The 23,267-nt window shown below is 48.5% G+C and overlaps 2 protein-coding genes across 2 annotated transcripts in view; one reads left to right on the top strand and one right to left on the bottom strand.

The window, feature by feature from the left end:
* Positions 1-421: 421 nt before the first annotated feature.
* The window catches only part of LY6K (lymphocyte antigen 6 family member K), a 29,903-nt gene continuing 7,057 nt past the window's right edge, over positions 422-23,267 (top strand). The window contains exon 1 of the mRNA XM_073893332.1: positions 422-2,520. Within this exon, the coding sequence (XP_073749433.1) occupies positions 2,464-2,520 (57 nt within the window). The 5' untranslated portion in view covers positions 422-2,463. The remainder of the gene's footprint in view (positions 2,521-23,267) is intronic.
* GML (glycosylphosphatidylinositol anchored molecule like) lies at positions 2,491-23,247 on the bottom strand. The gene is made up of 4 exons (XM_025871532.2): positions 23,115-23,247; positions 21,001-21,082; positions 20,419-20,526; positions 2,491-2,990 (listed from the first exon to the last, which is right to left on the bottom strand). Exons 2-4 carry the CDS (start codon positions 21,065-21,067, stop codon positions 2,695-2,697), a joined length of 471 nt encoding a protein of 156 aa, XP_025727317.2. The 5' UTR covers positions 21,068-21,082; positions 23,115-23,247; the 3' UTR covers positions 2,491-2,694.

The following is a 23,267-nucleotide window of genomic DNA, read 5'->3' as shown; positions in this document are numbered from 1 at the left end:
CCGTTCAAAACTTGCCTCTCTATTTGAGGCCCTGCTCTGTGGTGACACGAGATGGCAGGCAGGCCTGGAATGGAAGCCGCACCCCTGGAGGGAGCCTGTGTGTGTCCCTCTGTGCCGCGGGTACACGTGTTCCCTCCTCTTAGATTAGGATTAGAAGTTGCGAATGGAACCCCACTGAAGGGCAGGACTTTTTTTTTTTTTTTTTTTAGGATTTTATGTATTTCAGAGCAAGAGAGAGCAGGAGCTGGGGGAAGGGCAGCGGCAGAGGGAGAGGCAGACTCCCCGCTGAGCAGGGAGACCAATGCAGGGCTCCATCCCAGGACCCTGGGATCAGGACCCAAGCCCGAGGCAGATACCTAACTGGCCCCCCAGGCGCCCCAGGGCAGGACTTCACAGCAGCCCTGGCAGGGGAGCACTGAGCTGACCCGTGTGGCCCCGGCCGAGAAACCGAGGCTCGGAGAATCCCTCCAGCTGCACAGCCTCACGGCTCATCCGTGGCAGAGGCGCCACGCGAACCCCGCTCCTCGGGCCCTCCCCGCACCTCTTCCCCCCCATCAAAGGACGTGGGGTTGGGAGTGACCGCACACATCTTGGAAACAACCTCGCAGTAAAGCGTCTTGGGGTCAAAACCGTCTGTATGTCCGCAGCGCTCCTGCAGTCTCACTGCCCAGTGCTCTGTGGAAGTCCCTTTCCGTGTGTCCTGCTTGGAATTCCCCGAGGCTCTTGGCTGCGGACGTCCACTGGGCCCTTTCTGAAAATCCTCCAGGTGATCTGGAGGGGCCCCGCTTGATGATCCTCGTTCCAGGGCCTCGTCAGGACTCCCCGTGCAGGAATAGCCTGGCCTTTAACATCGCGGACGTCCACAACCGGGACATCTGTTCCTCGGGCAGGGGGCCTGGGCTGAGGCTGCGCTGCACCTGAGCGATTCTCTGGCTCCTTCCAGTCCGCCAAGCATGGCCCCCTGCCCAGGGCCACCTTTTGTGTTCATTACTCAGCCTGGGGGTTCCCCGAAGACGTGAGGGACAAGAATCCTGAGCCAACGTGAGGGCGTTTATCCTGGTTCTCAGGCGGGAACGGGTGGGTGTTCCTCCTCACCCCCCTGCCTTGGGGAACTCAGCTTCCTTCTCTTCTCCTGATACAGGCAGAGTCTTTCAAAGTCCTGCCCTGGGGCGCCTGGGGGGCCGGTTAGGTATCTGCCTCGGGCTTGGGTCCTGATCCCAGGGTCCTGGGATGGAGCCCTGCACTGGGCTCCCTGCTCAGCGGGGAGTCTGCCTCTCCCTCTGCCGCTGCCCCTCCCCCAGCTCCTGCTCTCTCTTGCTCTGAAATAAATAAAATCCTAAAAAAAAAAAAAAAGTCCGGCCTTCAGTGGGGTTCCAATCGCAACTTCTAATCCTGCTTGGGTCCTATGCCTCGCATCCTTTCCCCCATAGAACCGGACCCTCCCTGACCCGCAGGGGCTGCTGGGCTGGCTGCTCCCTTGCCCATCATTCTACTCGTTTCCGGATTTTGAAGATGTCCAGCTCAGGCATGCATATTCTTTTTTCCATGTTTGTGGTTATTTTTGTTTCTAGAAGAGGAAAGACTGAAACAGTATCAGCCTCCTGACTGGTCATAATCTGAGCACCCTGGCGCACGCTGTCACGGTGCTCCTGGAGGAGCACGGGGCTGACAACGTGTGGCACAGCCTCACTGAAATCTCACTCTGTTTGCAAACACTTCTCCTCTTTCTTGCGGAAATATCTGCCTACCTTGCAAGACAGGTCCTGGAGTGACTGGCTGTTTGTCGAAGCAGGATTTCCCTTTGGGCTGCAAAATGTTCCGGAATTCGACGGTGGTGATGGCTGCACAGCATGGTGAATATAGTAAAAAAGACCAAATTACACACTTTGAAATGACGAATTTTCTGTTGTGTGGATTCTATCTAATTTAAAATCAAGTTTAAGAAGGAGGAGAGGACAGGGCAAAAGAAGGTGTAGCTCTCGTGCTCCCTTCACGTCTCTTTTCTGACCCGGACCCTGTGTGCAATGAGAATGACAGCAGCAGCCCAAGAGTCCCCCTGCCATTTCAAGGCGCTCACCAGCTGGCCCTCAGCCCCTTACCCTTCTCAGAGGTCAGCAGCTGAGGAAACCTCTCGCCGGCGTGAAGACAGGTGCCATTTTGACGGAGGACTCTGGTTCATGCACGACTGGTCTGACCCACACAAAGGCACCGGGCACAGTGTCCAATGTCAGGCGCTCATTGTCTGTGTGCTACCTTGTCGCCAAGCACCCTCCTGCGACCATCGTCCCGACCTGAAACCGGAAGCATGGAGCCTCAGGTGGCCTCAGCTGCCTGTGGTCTGGGCACAGCTGGGACTGCTCTTTCAGCCGACACATGCACTGTCCCCTGTAACTGTTCTGCTTTTCATTCGAAGACTCGATCTCTGTATGCTAAAGTGGCAAGAGGTTTTGGTCTACTTCTGAGATGATGTCTAAAGAGGAACGAACAGATCAAACGCTAAAACCACAAAGAAATCTCCGGGTAAGCAGTACCCAAACAATGATGTTCTTTATTTCTCTCTTGAAATAAGCTGAAAAGGGGTAACCGGCCAACTGGGAGGCGTGTGGGTCAGGGTCCGCGGCTCACAAGGGAGGAAAGGAGAGTGAACTTGCTCTGAGGAATGGGGGGAGAGATCAGGCCCTCCAAGAGGGCTTCTCATGTCAGTGTATTGCTGACTAGGATGGAGGCAACGCTCAGGAAAAATGTTGACTCTCCCAGGCGCACAGTTCCCTCTAACGCCTCCTCAATGGTATAATCGGGTAGAATATCCTTATCCAGGATAAGAGGTCCTCCTTCATTGCAATTAATAGTGTTACAACAACGAACAAAATAGAAACTATTAGTTTTGAAATATTTGGATCTTGGGGCTTCAGGAGGTACTTCAGATGGATATACAAAGGTGCAGTTGTTTGTACAGTCCTTGTAAACGAGTATTTCCCGTTCATTCAAACCTAGAAAAGTAGAGATGATAATCATTGACGTCACGTTTTCTGCTTGCAAATATCAAAGCACACTTCACCCAGTACTAACTAGCTCCATGCCCACATTCTACATCCGCAAATGCTACGTTGCCTAGAATTCTTCACTGATAAAGAATGTCCAAGTAAGGCCACTAGAGGGTCTGGTTCCTCCTTGAACAACTTCTGGAGATGTTTTTCTGTCTACACTGCCACCTCGCCTCTGCCTCGGGCTCTCCCTAAATAGTAGGATGGCACCTTGGCACATAGCTGTACACATGAAATGTCGTGTTCGTTATTTGTCCCAAGAATTCCAGGGCTCTATAAATGCAATTGCTTATGTCCCACAGGATCACACAGCCCCTGAAGTGGAGTGACCCTGGAAGTGTGGCCCTCACCTGAGTTTCTGCAGTTAGAGTGGCCCCTTGGCCAGATGTTCCCAGCTCCAGGCCCAACATATAAACATCGATGCACGCTTAATGCCAACCTGCTCCCCAGCACAGACTGGACGCTCTGTCCCACGGAGGGTCCCACAACTACTGTGATGACCTTCCCTGGTGGGCACACCCAATAGCCTCGGCCAACAAATGCCACTGGAGCAAGGCTCCATCTGAGGTCTCCTTCGAGAGTCCTTCAGTTTAATTCCTCGGCTCTCATTCATGAGTTCTGTTCCCCTGGTGACCCCAGTGTTTACACCATGCTTTCTCCCTGGAACTTGCCACAGTTGATGTATCCACTCATGGCTCTGGGGTTAAAGAGAAGGAATGAACAACTGGCTCCAGTCACTTGCTTTTCTTTATTTGCCGTGTAACGGACTTTAGAAAGTTGAGTACTGTACTGCAGAGGGCATATTCATTAAGTCGACTGCTGAGTGGCTTTTCATGAAGTGCTGCTCATAACCATATCACCAACATCAAGGTCCAGAAACAGAACTGGATGAAAACCCTTGTTTCCTGCTTCTGTCCCTCCATCAGGCACTATAAGCAGCCAAGGCCAAAGATAAAAGGTGTCTTGATTTGAAAGCCTGTATGTTGATTTTGTCTGTTGTTGAACTTTGTGATTATGAAATCCTGCATTGTTTCTTTAGGTGTCTGGTTTCTTTTCTCTACTTTGTGTTTTCTCTACTTTGTGTTTTTCTCTCTCCACCCCTGCTATGGTCCCCGTTCTACATTGTTTACTCTCATAGTTGTATACTTTTCCACTGATGAATATTCCACGGTTGATGGTTGATGGACATTAGGATTGTTTCTGGCTTTTGTCTATCCCCAAAGAGTGCTGCAAGGAATATTCTTGTCCTCATCTTGAGGTGAGCATGTGTGAGTTCTTTATAGGTGGTAATGCTGAGTCTTTACGATGAATGTATATGGCTTTAACAGATGCTGCTGAAGAGTTTTCCAGAACGGTTGTACCTATTTACACTCCAAAGGATCATGTACACTTTGAAATCCTGCCACCACACGACTGGTCATTTGTGAATGTTTAATCATTTTTGGGGGTTACCGTATCATGGTTTTGAGTTGCGTTTCCAACGAAAACAATGATGTTGAGCATCTTTTTGTAGATTTATTACCCATTTGGATATCATTTTCTCGTAAACAGCCTTCAAGCCTTTTTGCTCGAATTTCTACCCAATGATCTGCTTGTTCAATTGTTCATTCATAGGATGAAGTTCATTCTATATACTGAACACAAGCTCCTGCGCAGACAATGTTTTGACGGGCTTTCTCTTCATCTGTGGCATCGTTTTCACAGTCTTTCCATATCTTCTCGTGGCTAGGAGTTGTGAATTTTTATGTAATTCCATTTGCCACTTTTCCCACACGTAACCGGCACTATACTGTTCGGTTTTCTTAAATTCGTAATTATCCTATAATACAAAGATATTCTTCCACATTTCTCTTTAAAAAAAAAAAAAACCCTTGTTCTTTTTTTAAATTTATTTTAGAAAGCATCTTTTGAAAAAGATTTTATCTTTTTATTTGAGAGAGTGAATGAGAGAGAGAATGATTGCACACACAAGCTGGGGGAGAGGGAGAGGGAGAGGGAGAAGCAGACTCCCCTGCCGAGCAGGGAGCCCGATGAGGGGTTCAATCCCAGAACGCTGGGGTCATGACCTGAGCCGAATGCAGAAGTTTAACTGATTGGAGCCAACCAGGCACCACTAGAAGGCATCTTTCAACTAACGTTTTTAAAAATTTTACTTAAATTCAATATAGGTAACGTAGTGTATGATTAGTTGTAGAGGTGGAATTTAATTCTTCATCAGTAGCATACAGCACCCAGTGCTCATCATAGCAAGTGCCCTCCTTAATGCCCGTCTCCCAGTTACCCCATCCCCCACCCACTTCCCATTAAGCAACCTTCAGTTTCTTTCCTACAGTTAGAGTCTTTTATGGTTTGCTTCCCTCTCTGCTTTCATCTTATTTTATGTTCCCTTCTCTTCCCCTACATTCACCTGTTTTGTTTCTTAAATTCCACGTATGAGTGAGATCATATGGTATTGTCTTTCTCTGACTTATTTCACTTGGTTAATACCCTCTAATTACATCCACGTCGTTGCAATTGGCAAGATTTCATTCTTTCGGTGGCTGAGTAATATTCCATTGTATATAGAGACCACATCTTCTTTATCCGTTCATCTTGTTGATCCACATCTGGGCGCTTTCCATATTTTGGGTATTGTGGACACTGCTGCTATAAACATTGGGGTGCATGTGCCCCTTCAAATCACTATATTTGTGTTCTTTGGATAAATACCTAGTAGCCCCTGGCTCTTTTAGTATTTATATGGAGATCCACAAGGCACCTGAAGCTGCTTCTTTTGTGTAAAGTAAATACAGCAAATAAGATCTCATCTACCCACCAGTGGTGAGTACAGACAAGCATCTTTCCCCAATCCCTGCAGGGCCAACCTTGTCAGAAAGCACGTAACTAGACACCTGTGAGATCTCTTTTCTCCTCGACAGGTCTAGTTTTCAACCATGACACCAACATCAGACTGTCAAAATGACTGACGAAATGATATAATCTTGAGAGTTAAGAGTGCAAGTCCTCCAGCTTTTCTCCTCTTCCACACGATTGCCTTGGACATTCCCAGCCCTTCATATTTCCATAAACTTTCGGATATTTGGAATCAACGTGCACACCCACTCGCAAATGTGCGGGCGCACATGCAGACACACACACACTCACACACATTGACCTGCTGAGACTCTGACTGGAATATCATGGAAGTTTTCGATTAATTTGGGGAGAACAGCCACCTTACCCCTACCAGGTTTCACCATCCATAAGCCTGGTGTATCCGTTTATTTAATCTTCCATTTCAATTGCATTTTTGCTGTTTCGATGTGGAAATCTTGGAGAGATCTGCTTGCATTTCTTTCTGGGTATTGCGGTGCTTTTTAAAATGCTACGGGTTTCTTGAAAATTTCATTTTGAATTTGTTGTTGCATAAAAATACAAGTGATTTTTTTTGAACTGATTTTGGAGTACTGACCTTGTATCCAGGCCATTGCCTGATTGTGTGTGTGTGTGTTCTACACACCTCACACCCAATCCCCTCTAGTCTCTCATTACTTACTGTCCTATGGCACATCTGTCAAACACAATGAATGACCGCCGATAAAGTCTTATTAACTCAACTCCACACTTTATTCAGATTTCGTTCACTTTTCCTTAACATTCTTTTCCTGTTCCACGACCCCATGCAGGATACTGCATCACATTGGGTGGGGCATAACTTATCGACAGTAGGATTCTATTCCAATTTGGGTAGTATTTTTAAATCTCTAGCCATAAGAGAGGATCATTTGTGATTTCCATTCTTCCGATGTCTTTGCTGGGCTTTTGGGTTGGGGTGAGGCTGTCATCAGGCAGGGGGAATGTGTTGGGGAGCAATCCTCCTTGTTTTTCTCTGGAAGCGTTTGTGTAAGATTGGGCTGATTTCTCCCTTAAAGCTAGTGGGGAATTTGCCAGAAAAGCACTCTCTATTTGGGTAGGTTTTCCAGAAATGAGTCAGGACACTTCGGCTTTACGATGTCATTGTGGGTCAGATGTAGTTAAAATGCGTTTTTCAAGGTACTGTTCATTTCATCGCACAGCTCAGATTGATCACAAGAAGGCTATTCATAGTGGCTCTTATTATCTATACAAGGTCTGTACGGTCTCAGGGATGCCTCCCTTTTCATTTCTGATAATGAAATTATGAATTTTATGTTTCTCTCTTTGATTTCTCCTACTGTTTTACCAATACTATGAATCCGTCCAAAGAACCAACTATTGGCTTTGTGGGGATTTTATCTGGTTTGTGCTGTTTTTGTCTTCCTACTTCAAGGATTTCTGCTATCCTCTTTACATTTCCTTCCTATTGCTTTGGGTGGATTTCCTATTCTCCTCCTACCTTCCTGAGTGGAAGCCTAGGGCCTTTTCCCCCTTTATCTCCTCTACTAGATGCCGGGAGTGTTCCCTATTTGGCTCTCGGCACCGCTTTAGCTGCTCTCCACTCGTTTTCCCATGTCATAGCTTTCTAATCGTTGAGACCTCAGTATTTTCTCATTTCTGTTGTGGCTTCTCTTTTGGTGACTGGTAGTAATTCCTAAGAAGTGGAGGATTTCCCAGTTCTCTTCTGAGTCATGATTTCTAGTTTAATTCCACCGTAACAGAGAAGGAACTCTAAATAATTTCAGTCCTTATTGCAAACGTCATAAGCGACCTTGTAAAGCGTGGGTACTTGCTCATGCGTGGCTCTGCTGCTATATATATAATAATTATTCCTGGTCTGTAAACGGCATCGTTCAGACCTTCTGCAGCAGAGGCCGACAAACAAGAGCCCGCGGGACGACCCCAGTCCACCAGCTGCGTCTAGCAGTCAAGATTTGTTCAGACATAGGGACGATCACTATGTGTCCCCATCCTCTATGGCGGCTTCCACCTCCTCACGGGCAGTGCTGGGTACTTGCAACTAGGACTAGAAGGCTTACAGAGCTGAACACGTTTGCTCCCTGATCCTTTACAGAAAGACTTCATCCACCGGGGGTGTACCGCTGCGGTAAGTTTTGCCTCCTTGCTCTGGCACCTAGAAGCTATGGGGAGAGATGTGTTAACGACAATCATGCTGTCATTGTGGATCTACCTACAGTTCCTAAATTCTATGGAGGATTTTTCTGTGTGGATCTACATCCTGTGATTGGGCGTGTGTGCATTTCTACGATGGTTTCTTCCAGGTTTTCTTACCCCTTCCTCTCCATACAGTGGTGCTCTTCACACAAGTGACGTTCTTGTGTTAATGTTCCTTTGCCTCAGTGTGGGCAGAAGAGCTTTCTTTGGCCAATATTTAAGTTGTATACCACGTTCTATATTTTATTTGCAACCTTTTTACATTCCTTTTATTTTATTTATTATTTTTTATTAAAGATTTTAATTATTTATTTGAGAGAGAGTGACAGAGAGCACAGGTGGGGAGGAGAGGCAGAGGCAGGCTACCCGCCGAGCAGGGAGTCTGACGCAGGGCTCGATCCCAGGACCCTGAGATCATGACCTGAGCCAAAGGCAGATGCTTAACCAAGTGGGCCAACCAGGAGCCCCTACATTCCATTTTCTTATTTTTTTTATTTTTTTTAAGTTTTTAAAAATTTATTTGTCAGAGAGACTGTACACAAGCAGGAGGAGTGGAAGGCAGAGGGAGAAGCAGACTCCCCCCCGAGCAGGGAGCCCGACATGGACTCGATCCCAGGACCCTGAGATCATGACCTGAGCCTAAGGCAGCCGCTTAACTGACTGAGCCACCCAGGCGTCCCTACAGTCTCATTTTTTAAAAAAGACTTTATTGATTTATTTGACAGAGACAGCCAGAGAAGGAACACAAGCAGGGGGAGGGGGAGAGGGAGAGAGAGAAGCAGGCTTCTGGCAGAGCCGGGAGCCCGATCAGGGCTCGATCCCAGGACCCTGGGACCATGACCTGAGCCGAAGGCAGACGCTCAACAACTGAGCCACCCAGGCGCCCCAAGAAACCAGATTTTCATACATTACCAGTGACAATGAAAAATGGGGCAGCCAAGATTGGGACCACTGTCCAGTTTCTTAAAAACGAACCGCACAGCTACCATACACCCCCAAAATTGCACTTCTGAGGGTTTCCCCCAGAGTAATTAGATAAAACAATGCATAGTTGTTGTTGGCAGATTAATTTGTAACACGACACCCCCAGACTCATCCTGGGTGTTCTTCAGTGCGTAAAGGGTAAAGAAACCATGGTACATCCTCCCCATGGGTATTCCTCGGCAGTAAAAAAGAGCAGATATTGATACATCCACCTGAGTGAATGTCCGGGTAATTACGCTGCACGAGAAAGGCAAACTCCACGGTCCATGGTCCCTGTTGGACGCCATTCTTGAAATGACCAACTTAGAGAAGTGGACCCCAGATTAGTTTTGTGCACATGGGGAGGTGGGTCCATGGCAGGGCATTTAGGTGGGAAAGATGTCTGTGCGTCCATATGAGGCATGATTATGGTGATACGACTGTTCTTTCTCCTTACTATTTTGAATGCCAGTGCCCTGGTTGTGGCAGTGAACTATGGTCTTGCAAGATGTTATCACTGGAAGTGACTGAGTAAAGCTGTACAGGATCTTTCTGTATTTCCTGCGAGGGCTTTGAATATACAATTGTCAAAAGGAAAACGTTTAACAGAAAAGGAATTTAAAATCTAACATACCATTACTTGCATTAACATTTAAATGGCTACACTTAGAAACCCAAGACTTTCAGAGTACACAGGAATTAATATATTCTGCTTAATAGAGGCATGCTTTAAAATGAGAATGTAGGGCACCTGGGTGGCTCAGTCGTTAAGCGTCTGCCTTCGGCTCAGGTCCTGGGATCGAGCCCCACATCGGGCTCCCTGCTCAGCGGGAGGCATGCTTCTCCCTCTCCCACTCCCCCTGCTTGTGTTCCCTCTCTCGCTGTCTCTCTCTGTCAAATAAATCAATAAAATCTTTTAAAAAAATGAGAATGTAGGGACGCCTGGACGCCTGCCAAATAGATAAATAAGATTTTTTTTTTTTTAAATCTGGTTTCTTTACCGTCCCGGCCAGCATATCGGATGGTCCCTCTGTTTTACTTTGGCCACTCTTGATTCATGATATCTAACACTGTTTGTCAATTTTCATTATCCTAGTGGCCAAAGATGTTGAAAATCTGTTCACGGGTTTACCTGCTACATGTGAATCCACATCGGTGAAATCTCTCTTCGTGTCGTTGGCCTCGTTCAAACGAGACCGGCTGCATTTCTGCTGTTGGATTGTGTGTATGCTCGAGACATCAGTCTTCTGTTGGATATGTGGTTTCCGCGCTTTTCCTCCCGGTCTGGAGCCTGCCTTTCCCTCTTCTTAACAGGGCCTTCCACACGGAAACAGTGATCACTGGTGGACGTCCCATGTCACCAATTCCCTTCTTATTGGTCGTGATTTGTCGTCAAGGCTAGGCCCTCTTTGCCTAGCCACAGGTGCCAATGACTTTCTCCTCTGTGCTCTCTTTTCCTAAAAGTTGTAGATTTTACCTTTTACATTTAGCCCATGATCCTCTGGAGGTAATTTTTGAATACGATTTGAGGTTTAGGTCAAGATTCACTTTTGCCCGATCAAGTGGAAGAGGCTATCTTTCCCCCACCGACTATGTTTGCACCGTTGCCCCAAATCACTCGGGCATATGTGAGTGCAACCCTTTCTGGGGTCTCTGTTGTGTTCCGGGGACTGTGTCTGTCCATTGCTGAGACATCACTGAGTTTGAGTATGGGTCGAAGCTCAGTCTCTGAGGTTCAGAATTTTTCTGAAGAGGTGTTCCGTTTACTTGCACAACCCCAGAAGTCAGCAAATATCCTGCAGGGGAAAATATGCAAGCATTCCAGCCCTCCGAAGGCTCTGGTCAACTCATTGTTTCGGTATCCACCAGGGCCGCTCGGGAAAACTGAGCCCCTGGAGCCCTATGGGGGTCAGTTATTAAATGCAGGTGTTCTAGCTTCCATGACTGGGGGGAGGAGCTGAGAGATGGACGTGTATCAAGGGCAGGCTGGTGATCAGAAGGATAGTCCAGAACCAGGTCTACTACTTGGAGCTGAGGCTGGGGGGAAGAGCCCACTTGGCAGGAAAATATCGACGCCATGTTTCTCTGCCCTCCCGTTCCGGGCCATGCAGAGAGAACTCTTAGAGATGTCTAAAGTGCTCGCCCACACACCTGTCGCCTCTGCAGCCCAGCAGCCAAGCAACGACTGTGCTCTTAGGAAGTACTCTTGGGAGAAGGGGCGGAGCAAGATGGCGGAGGAGTGGGAGACCTGGATTTCCTCTGGTCTCAGGAATTCAGCTGAATAGGGATCAAACCATTCTGAACACCTACAAACTCAACAGGAGATCGACGAAAAAAATAGCAACAACCGTCTGAACAGAAAAGCGACCACTTACTGGAAGGTAGGACGTGCGGAGAAGTGAATCTGAGGCGATATTCGGGAGGATAGACGGCGGGGGAGGGGGCCTCCGTCGGCCGCTTCTGGCAAGTGATAGAGCCGCGGAGCACAAAATCGGAACTGTTAGAAGTCGGCTCTGCTGAGGGACGTCGCTCCAGTGGCTAAGCGGGGGTGGAAACTTCGCGGGACAGTGTGGTCTCAGGAACCTCGGGGTCACAGAAAGACCGGGGTGCCTGAGTGCAGCAGAGCTCCCAGGTATTGGAGCGGGGAAGCCGGCTGCAGAGACAGAGCCGAGGCGTGGGCTCTCAGCTCAGGTTTGCCATAAACTGTGATCCGCGGCCCAGTCGGGCCACTGCTCCTCCAGCAGGGACCCAACAAACGGCAGATCCGGGGAGTCTCCCCTTCCTCCCCGGGGAGGAGCGGCGCGGGAGCGCACCGCAGGGATCTGCTGGGTTTGGAGACTCCACACGGGGTTGGGTGCCAGAGACAGAAATGCTCGGTCACAGGCCGGTGAGCACGGAGTGCAGCTGGACACCGGGGAGATGGGAGTGACTGACTGCTTTTCTCTGGGGGCGCAATGAGGAGCGGGGCCCCGAGTTTTCCGCTCCTCTGGGCGGAGATTGGGAGGCCATGATTTTCACTCTCATCCTCCAAAGCTGTACCGAGAGCTTGCAGGGAACAAAAGCTCCTGAAAGCAAACCCGAGCAGATTACTTAGCCCGGACAGAGAAGGGCGGGGCAATTCCGCCTCCGGTGAAGACATTTGGGAACCACGGCAACAGGCCCCTCCCCCAGAAGATCAACAAGAACAGCCAGCCAAGACCAAGTTTACCGATCAAGGAGAACGGGAGAATTCCAGCGCTAGGGGAATACTGCACATAGAATTCATGGCTTTTTACCATGATTCTTTAGTTTTTCAAAGTTAATTTTTTTAACTGTCTTTTTTGTGAATTTTTCTTTTTCCCCTTTTCAACCAACATCTTATCAATCCCTTTTTTAAAAAACATTTTTATTTTTCATTTTTAGAGTCATATTCTATCCCTTTATAGTAGTTACCCTTATTTTTGGCATATATATAAGTTGTTATCTCTTTAAAATTTTGAGATACGTTTGTTCTAACAGATCAAAATATACCCTAAATAGTGTATGACTTTGTTCTAGTCTCCTGCCTGATCACATTCTCTCCCTTTTTTTTTTAAATCCTCTACTTTTTTCAAACAACTTCTTATCTCATCAATTCCTTCTATAAAATTTCTTATAATTTTCATCTTTACAGTCACATTCCATCCCTTCATCGTATTAATCCTTATTTTTGTACATATATAAGTTTTTCTTTCTTTAAAATTTTGGGAGGCATTTTCTTCTAACAGACCAAAATACACCCAAAATCTAGTGTGTGGCACTGATCTATGCACCAGCCTGATCATATTTGATCATATTCTGTTTTGTTTTGTTCTGTTTTTGTTTTTATCTTTTTCTTTTTTTTTTTCCTTTCCCTTTCTTTTCCCCCAGCTTCAAGTCTTTTCTGATTTGTTTAGAGTATATTTTCTGGGGACGTGGTTACCCTGTTAGCATTTTGTTCTCTCATTCATCTATTCTCCTCTGGACAAAATGACAAGACGGAAAAATCACCAACAAAAAGAACAAGAGGCAGTACTGACTGCCAGGGATCTACTCAATACAGACCTTAGTACAATGTCGCAACTAAGAGTTCAGAGTGATGATTTTAAAGATACTAGTTGGGCTTGAAAAAAGCATGGAAGTTATTAGAGAAACCCTTTCTGGAGAAGTAAAAGAACTAAAATCTAACCAAGTTGAAGTCAAAGAGGCTATTAATGAGGTGCAATCAAAAATGGGGGCGCTAACTGCTAGGATAAATGAGGCAGAAGAGAGAATCAGTGATATAAAAGACCAAATGATGGAAAATAAAGAGGCTGAGAAAAAGAGAGAGAAACAACTACTGGATCACGAGGGCAGAATTTGAAAGATAAACGATACCATAAGACGAAACAACATTAGAATAATTGGGATCCCAGAAGAAGAAGAAAGAGAGAGAGGGGCAGAGGGTATATTGGAGCAAATTATAGCAGAGAACTTCCCTAATGTGGGGAAGGAAACAGGCATCAAAATCCAGGAGGCACAGAGAACCCCTCTCAAAATCAATAAAAATAGGACGACACCCCAACATCTAATAGTAAAACTTACGAGTCTCAGAGACAAAGAGAAAATCCTGAAAGCAGCTCGGGAGAAGAGATATGTAACCTACAGTGGTAGAAACATTAGATTGGCAACAGACCTATCCACAGAGACCTGGCAGGCCAGAAAGGACTGGCATGACATATTCAGAGCACTAAATGAGAAAAATATGCAGGCAAGAATACTATATCCAGCTAGGCTGTCATTGAAAATAGAAGGAGAGATAAAAAGCTTCCAAGACAAACAAAAACTAAGGAATTTGCAAACATGAAACCAGCCCTACAAGAAATATTGAAAGGGGTCCTCTAAGCAAAGACAGAGCCTAAAAGCAACACAGACCAGAAAGGAACACAGACAATATACAGTAACAGTCACCTTACAGGCAATACAATGGCACTAAACTCATATCTTTCAGTAGGTGCCCTGAATGTAAACAGGTTCAATGCCCCAGTCAAAAGACACAGGCTATCAGACTGGATTGAAAAACAAGACCCATCGATATGCTGTCTGCAAGAGACTCATTTTAGACCCAAAGACACCCCCACATTGAAAGTGAGGGGGTGGAAAACCATTTACCATGCTAATGGACACCAAAAGAAAGCTGGGGTGGCAATCCTTATATCAGACAAATTAGATTTTAAACCAAAGACTGTACTAAGAGATGAGGAAGGACACTATATCCTACTTAAAGGGTCTATCCAACAAGACCTAACAACTGTAAATTTCTATGCCCCTAACATGGGAGCAGCCAATTATAGAAGCCAGTTAACAACAAAAGCAAAGAAACACATCGACAACAATACAATAATACTGGGGGACTTTAACACCCCCCTTCACTGAAATGGACAGATCAGCTAAGGAAAGGATCAACAAGGAAATAAAGACATTAAATGACACACTGGACAAAATGGACTCCATAGATAGATTCAGAACATTCAGAACATTCCATCCCAAAGCAACAGAATACACATTCTTCTCTAGTGCCCATGGAACATTCTCCAGAATAGATCACATCCTAGGTCACAAATCAGGTCTCAACTGGCACCAAAAGATTGGGATCATTCCCTGCATATTTTCAGACCACAATGCTTTGAAGCTAGAACTCAGTCACAAAGGGAAAGTCGGAAAGAACTCAAATACATGCAGGCTAAAGAGCATCCTACTAAGGAATGAATGGGTCAACCAGGAAATTAAAGAACAATTTTTAAAATTCATGGAAAAAATGAAAATGAAAACACAACTGTTCAAAATCTTTGGGATACAGCAAAGGCAGTCTTAAGAGGAAATCATATTGCAATACAAGCCTTTCTCAAGGAACAAGAAAAGTCTCAAATACACAACCTAACCCTCCACCTAAAGGAGCTGGAGAAAGAACAGCAAATAAAGCCTAAACCCAGTAGGAGAAGAAAAATAATCAAGATCAAGCAGAAATCAGTGAAGTAGAAACCAAAAGAACAGTAGAACAGATCAACGAAACTAGGAGCTGGTTCTTTGAAAAAATTAACAAGATTGATAAACCCCTGGCCAGAGTAATCAAAAAGAAAAGAGAAATGACCCAAATCAACAAAATCATGAATGAAAGAGGAGAGATCACAACCAACACCAGAGAAATACAAACAATTATAAGAACATATTATGAGCAACTATATGCCAGCAGATTAGATAACCTGGAAGAAATGGATACATTCCTAGAGATGTATCAACTACCAAAACTGAACCAGGAAGAAATAGAAAACCTGAACGACCTATAACCACTACGGAAATTGAACCAGTCATCAAAAATCCCCCAACAAACAAAAGCCCAGGGCCAGATGGCTTCCAAGGGGAATTTTACCAAACATTTAAAGAAGAATTAATACCTATTCTTCTGAAACTGTTCCAAAAAATAGAAATGGAAGGAAAACTTCCAAACTCATTTTATGAGGCCAGCCTTACCTTGATCGCAAAACCAGACATAGACCCCATCAAAAAGGAGAATTATAGACCAATATCCTTGATGAACATGGATGCAAAAATTCTCACCAAAATTCTAGCCAATAGGATACAACAGTACATTAAAAGGATTATTCACCACGACCAAGTGGGATTTATCCCTGGGCTGCAAGTTTGGTTCAACATCCACATATCAATCAACGTGATACAATACATTAATAAAAGAAAGAACGAGAATCATATGATGCTCTCAATAGATGCAGAAAAAGCCTTTGACAAATTACAGCATCCTTTCTTGATCAAAACTCTTCAGAGTATAGGGATAGAGGGTACATACGTCAAGATCATAAAAGCCATCTATGAAAAACCCACAGCGAAAATCATTCTCAATGGGGAAAAACTGAGAGCTTTCCCTCTAAGGTCAAGAATGAGGCAGGGATGTCCACTATCACCACTGCTATTCAACACAGTATTAGAAGTCCTAGCCACAGCAATCAGACAACAAAAAGAAATCAAAGGCATCCAAATCAGCAAAGAAGAAGTCAAACACTCACTCTTTAGAGATGATATGACACTTTCTGTGGAAAACCCAAAAGACTCCACCCCGAAACTGCTAGAAATCATACATGAATTCAGTTAAGTGGCAGGATATAAATTCAATGCATAGAAATCAGTGGCATTCCTATACATCAACAAAAAGACAGAAGAAAGAGAAATTAAGGAGTCGATCCCATTTACAATTGCACCCAAAACCATAGGATGCCTAGGAATAAACCTAACCAAAGAGGCAAAGGATCTGTACTCAGAAAACTATAAAATACTCAGGAAAGAAATTGAGGAAGACACAAAGAAATGGAAAAACGTTCCATGCTCATGGATTGGAAGAACAAACATTGTGAAGATGTCAATGCTACCTAAAGCAATCCACCCGTTCAATGCAATCCCCATGAAATACCATGAATATTTTTCAAAGAAATGGAACAAATAATCCTAAAATATGTATGGAACCAGAAAAGACCCCGAAGAGCCAGAGGAATGTTGAAAAAGAAAAGCAAAGCTGGGGGCATCACAATTCCAGACTTCCAGCTCTATTACAAAGCTGGCATCATGAAGACAGTATGGTACTGGCACAAAAACAGACACGTAGATCAATGGAACAGAATAGAGAGCCCAGAAATGGACCCTCAACTCTACGGTCAACTAATCTTTGACAAAGCAGGAAAGAATGTCCAATGGAAAAAAAACAGTCTCTTCAACAAATGGTGTTGGGAAAATTGGAGAGCCACATGCAGAAGAATGAAACTGAACCATTTCCTTACACCACACATGAAGACAGACTCAAAATGGTTGAAAGACCTAAATGTGAGACAGGAGTCCATCAAAATCCTAAGAGAGAACACAGGCAGCAACCCCTTCGACCTCAGCTGCAGCAACTTCTTCCTAGAAACATCACCAAAGGCAAAGGAGGCAAGGGCAAAAATGAACTATTGGGATTTTATTGAGATAAAAAGCTTTTGCACAGCAAAAGAAATAGTCAACAAAACCAAAAGACAACCGACAGAATGGGAGAAGATATTTGCAAATCACATATCAGATAAAGGGCTAGTATCCAAAATCTATAAAGAACTTCTTAAACTCGACACCCAAAGAACAAATGATCCAATCAAGAAACTGGGAGAAGACATGAACAGACATTTTTCCAAAAGAGACATCCAGATGGCCAACAGACGCATGAAAAAGTGCTCAGCATCGCTCGGCATCAAGGAAATCCAAACCAAAACCTCAATGAGATATCAACTCACACCAGTCAGAATGGCTAAAATTAACAAGTCAGGAAACGACAGAGGTTGGCGGGGATGTGGAGAAAGGGGAACCCTCCTACACTGTTGGTGGGAATGCAAGCTGGTGCAGCCACTCTGGAAAACAGTATGGAGGTTCCTCAAAAAGTTGAAAATAGAGCTACCCTACAACCCAGCAATTTCACTACTTGGTATTTACCCCAAAGATACAAATGTAGGGATCCGAAGGGGTACGTGCACCCCATGTTTATAGCAGCAATGTCCACAATAGCCAAACTGTGGAAAGAGCCAAGATGCCCATTGACAGATGAACGGATAAAGAAGAGGTGGTATATATATATATACAATGGACTATTATGCAGCCATCAAAAGGAATGAGATCTTGCCATTTGCAACGATGTGGATGGAACTAGAGAGTGTTATGCTGAGCGAAATAAGTCAATCAGAGAAAGACATGTGTCATATGACCTCACTGATATGAGGAATTTTTTTTTAAGATATATTTAGTTATTTTGAGAGAGTGAGAATGAGAGAGAGAGAGAGAGAGAGAGAGAGCGCGCACATGAGAAGGGTAAAGACCAGAGGGAGAAGCAGGTTCCTCGCTGAGCAGGGAGCCTGATGAAGACTCGATCCCGGGACTCCAGGATCATGACCTGAGCCGAAGGCAGTCGCTTAACCAACTGAGCCACCCAGGTGCCCTGATATGAGGAATTCTTAATCTCAGGAAAAAAAGTGAGGGTTGCTGGAGTGATGGGGGGGTGGGAGGGATGGGGTGGCTGGGTGATAGACATTGGGGAGGATATGCGGTATGGTGAACGCTGTGAATTGTGCAAGACTGTTGAATCACAGAGCTCTACCTCTGAAGTAATACAATGTATGCTTAAAAAAAAAGAAGAAGAAGAAGATAACAGGAGGGGAAGAGTGAAGTGGGGGAAACCGGAGGTGGGGGAGACGAACCATGACAGACGATGGACTCTGAAAAACTGAGGGTTCCAGAAGGGAGGGGGGTGGGGGGATGGGTTAGCCTGGTGATGGGTATTAAAGAGGGCACGTTCTGCATGGAGCCGTGGGTGTTATGCACAAACAATGAATCATGGAACACTACATCAAAAACTAATGATGTAATGTAAGGTGATTAACATAATTATAAAAATTTTTTTAAAAAAAGGAAGCGCTCTTGGCCAAAAGGCCCGGCAATGGGGATGAAGGGATGGATGTGCAGCAGGATAAAGTGAGGAGACGCAGGAGTCCCCTGCTGTCCACACTGTGGAAAACCACAGCGACTTTCCAGAGCAAGTCTCTGCTTCACTTCAGCCCTGCAGACCTCAGGCAAGTTCTCTCTGGGCCAAGTCTACCCCAGAGCCATAGAGGGTGAGGTGCTTGGAAGCAGAGTCCACAGCCCACTTCAGGAGCAGTCATCCCAACGTGTGGATGCACAACTCATCCAGGTCTCCCAGAGGGAGTGTAGCCCTGATGGTGGGTCTTTTGTCCTTCTGTAATGCAAGTGCCACACAAGCCATGACTGCTAAGCCATCCACTTCAAAGATGGCTGTCTGGAATAAACGAGTACCCAGCCACTGGATGAGATAAAGAGCCAGAAGCCCACACCGCCGCCCCCCCCAGGCTCCTTTGCTTTAGGGATCTTGGTTGGTTTCCATAGGTGACCACTTGGGTGTCCTGTGTTTTCTCTTCCCGCGCTTTCAATTCCTACTCTCAAGTTTTTTTTATTTATTTGAGAGAGAGAGACACCTCGAGAGAGGGAACACAAGCAGGGGGAGTGGCAGAGGGAGAAGCAGCCTTCCCGCTGAGCAGGGAGCCCGATCAGGGCTCGATCCCATGACCCTGGGACCAAGACCTGAGCCAAAGGCAGATGCTCAACAACTGAGCCACTCTGGCGCCCCCCCCCCACTGTCAGGTTTTTAAATTCACCCATAAAAGATGGGCCCAAGAAACCCTGGGTCCCCACCCTTGACCCCAATAAAAGGAGAAGTCCCAGCCCATACCTTCTCTCTCTACTACCCAGGACATCGCTGTGTGCCTCCAGGAGCGCCTCATAAGCTCCAGACTTGTAAGTGACAACCCCTGTCATTTCAAAGTCCCCTGATGGTTACTGCTGAGGGCCTCTTGCAATCCTATTAAGAACCATGAAGGCCATTCCAGCCACATCGCCACATTACTGAGAGGCTGAGACCTGCACACCGTAGGTGCCCCCTGCAGGAACAAAGGACAGATCCTAGTTCCTGCCTGAGTCCCCAGTGCGGGCATCGGCACTTGGTACAACCAAGAGGTGGCAGTAAGAGGACTGTTTTGCAGGGTGCTTGGAACACAGAATGGCATGTGAAGATTCATAGGGACGCTGGGGAAGAACAGGGGCTGGAGAACAGGCCCTGAGCAGGGCCCAAGACAAGGCCTCTGCCTCCCTTCCCAGTCCCTACTCTGGCTGCACCTCCCAGGGTAAGCGAGTGGTCACTGGCCTCTGGCTGTTCACGTTCTTCAGGGGAGTGGGACACCTTTCTCAGGGCACGAGAGCCTCTGAGTGAGAGGCAAGAGCATCCTGAAAGGACGCTCTGCCTGACCTTTCTGCCTAAGCCCACACTTGGCCTTCGCTTCTGTGTGAGGTAGGCGCTGTCCTGACAAGTCACTGGTACGCCCACTTCTTGGGTCTGCTTAGCTGGAAGCCCTCTGCTAAGACGGCCAGAATCAAATGGGCCACGAGGAATCACCCAGGTTACCCAGGGGTGTCAACCCCTGTGACCAAGGCCTGACAGGAGGGTGGAGCCCTAGAGGTGCAACCATCCCCCTGGCCCCTGGACACATCTCAGGAGATGTGCACACTGCGGCCCGACCTTGCAGATTATGGGGCTCTCCAAGATGGTGCACACTACCCTTTCCTGGGGCTGAGCCTAGTGCCTAGGATGTGCTCCCAGGATAGGGGCAGAGCAGGCCAAGGGCATTGGGCTAGGTGCAGAGAAAGAACAGATTGGACCTGCTCCCTGAAACTCACTAAATCACAAGGCGTAGGTAAGACAGGTACTTACGAGCAGAGATTGTCATGCAGCGCCTGAGATTTATGGGACATGCTCTAGTTTTTGCACAAAAGAAGTTGTTGATCATCCAACAGTTGTAGCATTTCATATGATAGGCCCCTAAGCGAAGAATAAGCAGCATCAGGCTCCAGCATTTTCCACCCTGTTACCAGCCGGTTACACCCTCCCCTGGCGGGTGACCCCTTCCCCCTGCCTTAAAGGACACACTGCTATAGGCAGAAGCCAGGAGTTGCTCCTGTTCCCAGAGACCAAGTGAGGGAACCCTGCGCTCTGCAGATAAGCTTCATCTGTCCAAGGAAGCCTGACCGTCCTAAAAGGCCAGTGCCCTCCCAGATGTCGCTGGACTCAGCCACTCCTGCCCACTCCAGAAGAGGAAGGGCCTCATCTAGAAAACCCCTCCTGACCCTCTCCTAGCTCAGGGACACTTCCAAATCCACCCCGTGCCCACCAACTGCACTGACGACGGACGGCTCTGCTGGCTAAGATGACAGAAATGCCACTCAAATTCTGTCTCTGACCCTGGATAACACATAAATTCTTAGTGCCTCCCAGACAGCCAGGGGGGATACTTACAAGGTGCATATCCATCAGTGACCTGCAGCCAGCCAACGGCTACGAGCAAGGCACAGAGAAGCATCATTTCTTGAACTTGAACCTATAGGTGAGGAGACACAGGGTGCATGTCAGCAGGCTCCATATCTACAGAGCGCCCCTCACAGGACGTGTGTCTGCCAGACCCACATGAGCAGAGAACAGGGCTCCTCAAGGAGGGTCAGCATGCACCAGGTCCCGCACGCACCTCTCAGCTCCTCTCCCCACCTGCACCTGCATCCCCGCCCTGCAGGGCCCCAAGCTGCTCCACACAGGGACTGGGGGATAGGCCTTTCCCAGGAGGAAGCCTTCGTCACTCCTGCCTTCATCTTGCAGGAAGTCATCCTGCCTGCGCTCCAACAGGCAGAGTTCCGCCAAGACAGCCAGGCCCTGGGGCCGCCCCCACCCGGAGCTCACCCGAGGTCCATGCGCCCCCAGGTGCTTCCCCTTATGTACGCGTTGATGACAAGAGCAACTTGGGGACAGTGCCAGAACATTGTCCACCTGGGTGTTCCCTGCTCCCACCAGCATCTGGACAAACGTGGGGGGAAGGGAAGATGCCAGAAGCCTCACTTGCACGCGGGCCACAGTGCGCGCCAGGAACATTCTGCTAGCCGCCCCGCCTCTGTGGAATCAGGTGGCCCCGAAGTGCAAGCCACGGAGGGGCTGGGGACCCCACAGCTGAGCCCAGACCCTGCAGCTCTGCTCCACGACAGCCCCCGAGGCACCGGGCAGTGCCTGCCTCTGTACTATGTTCCCGTGGGGCCCCACCTGCACCCCCAACGCTGTGTGCCCAGGGTCCTTCGGAAACCGCCTCCCCTGCCCCAGCAGCTCGTATCCCTGGATGCGCCATCTGCCTTTTCAGGGTCAGGATCAGTCATCAGTGCTCAGGGGGATGCATCTCTGCATGGGGGTGGGGGTGTCGCCTGCCCGGAGGGGGAGCTTGACTGAGGAGGAGCCTGGCGCCTGCCTGACTGGGGCCTCCCTGAGGGTGAGGGAGGCCACCTGCCTGAGAGTGGGGGACTCCTGTCTGAAGGGAGGGGTGACGGCCTGAGGGGGTGAGGGGGGTGCCAGAGGGGAAGCACCTGCCTGAGGTAATGGAGAGTGGGGAAGGGGGTGGGGGGATGGGGACCACTTGTCTGAGGAGCCGGTGGGGGAACCAGCTTCCTGAGGGGGGTCGGCCACCTGTCGGAGGGGGTGTCCCTGGCTGAGGGGCGTCCACCTGTGTGTGGGGGACCATCTTCCTGAGAGGTGGTGGCTGCCCTTTTGAGGGGGAATCCCTGGCTGAACGGGGTGGGGGGAGGCCACCTGTCGGGGAGCATCTGCCTGCCTGGGTAGGGGAGCGCCTGCCTGATTAGGGGTCACCTGTCTAGGAAGAAGCATCTGCCTGAGAAAGGGGCCGCCGGTCACGGGGGCTGAGCACCGGGCTGAGAGAGGGCCGCCTGTCGGAGCGGGAAGCGCCTGGCTGAGGGGGGTTGCCGCCTGTCGGGGGGAAGCACCTTCTGATGGGGGTGACGGCCGCCTCACTGGGGGCGAGATGAGCACTTGGCTGGGATGGACTTGGCCTTTGCGGGGGGAGCAGCTGGCTGAGGGAGGATGGCCACCAGCCGGAGGGAGGAGCAGCTAGCTGAGGGAGGACGGCCACCAGCCAGAGGGGGGAGCACCTGCCTGAGGGAGGATGGCCACCAGCCGGAGGGAGGAGCAGCTAGCTGAGGGAGGACGGCCACCAGCCGGAGGGAGGAGCACCTGCCTGAGGGAGGACGGCCACCAGTCGGAGGGGGGAGCAGCTGGCTGAGGGCAGTGGCCGCCTGTCTGAGGGGAGCCCCTGGGAGAGGGGGGGCCGCCTGTCTGCGCAGCCCCCTTGCCGCAGGGGGAGGACGCCTTCCCTGTCGGCGGGGGCCGCCTGCACCCCTGCTGTCCCCGCCCTGTGAGGAGCCCCCCCGCCCCAGCCGGTGGCAGCCCCTCCCGGCGGTGGGGCCGGCCTGCCTCCCGCCCCAGGCCTCCGCCGCCGCTCCCCCACGACAGCCCCTTCCCACTCCGCCCGGCCGGCTGCCTGAGCCCACGGTCCGCAACGACCCATGACGACCACAGAGAACCTTCTGGAACCGGGGGCTGGCGCGGCCGGAGACCGTGGGCACAGCGGGGTTCGGAGGCACAGCCGCAGCAGGGGAGCAGGAGGACCCTCCGCACCACAGTCGCGCTTCTCACAGCAGGGGCACGTCCCCAAGGAAGTCTGCGTGGGCGTGGCC

This window comes from Callorhinus ursinus, unplaced genomic scaffold, assembly GCF_003265705.2.
Source record: "Callorhinus ursinus isolate GAN/ISIS: 27379988/994484 unplaced genomic scaffold, GSC_fseal_2.0 scaffold5, whole genome shotgun sequence".
Classification (NCBI taxonomy): Eukaryota; Metazoa; Chordata; class Mammalia; order Carnivora; family Otariidae; genus Callorhinus; species Callorhinus ursinus.
The sequence above is the reverse complement of the archived record's forward strand: the minus strand, read 5'-3'. Positions and strand labels throughout refer to the sequence as shown.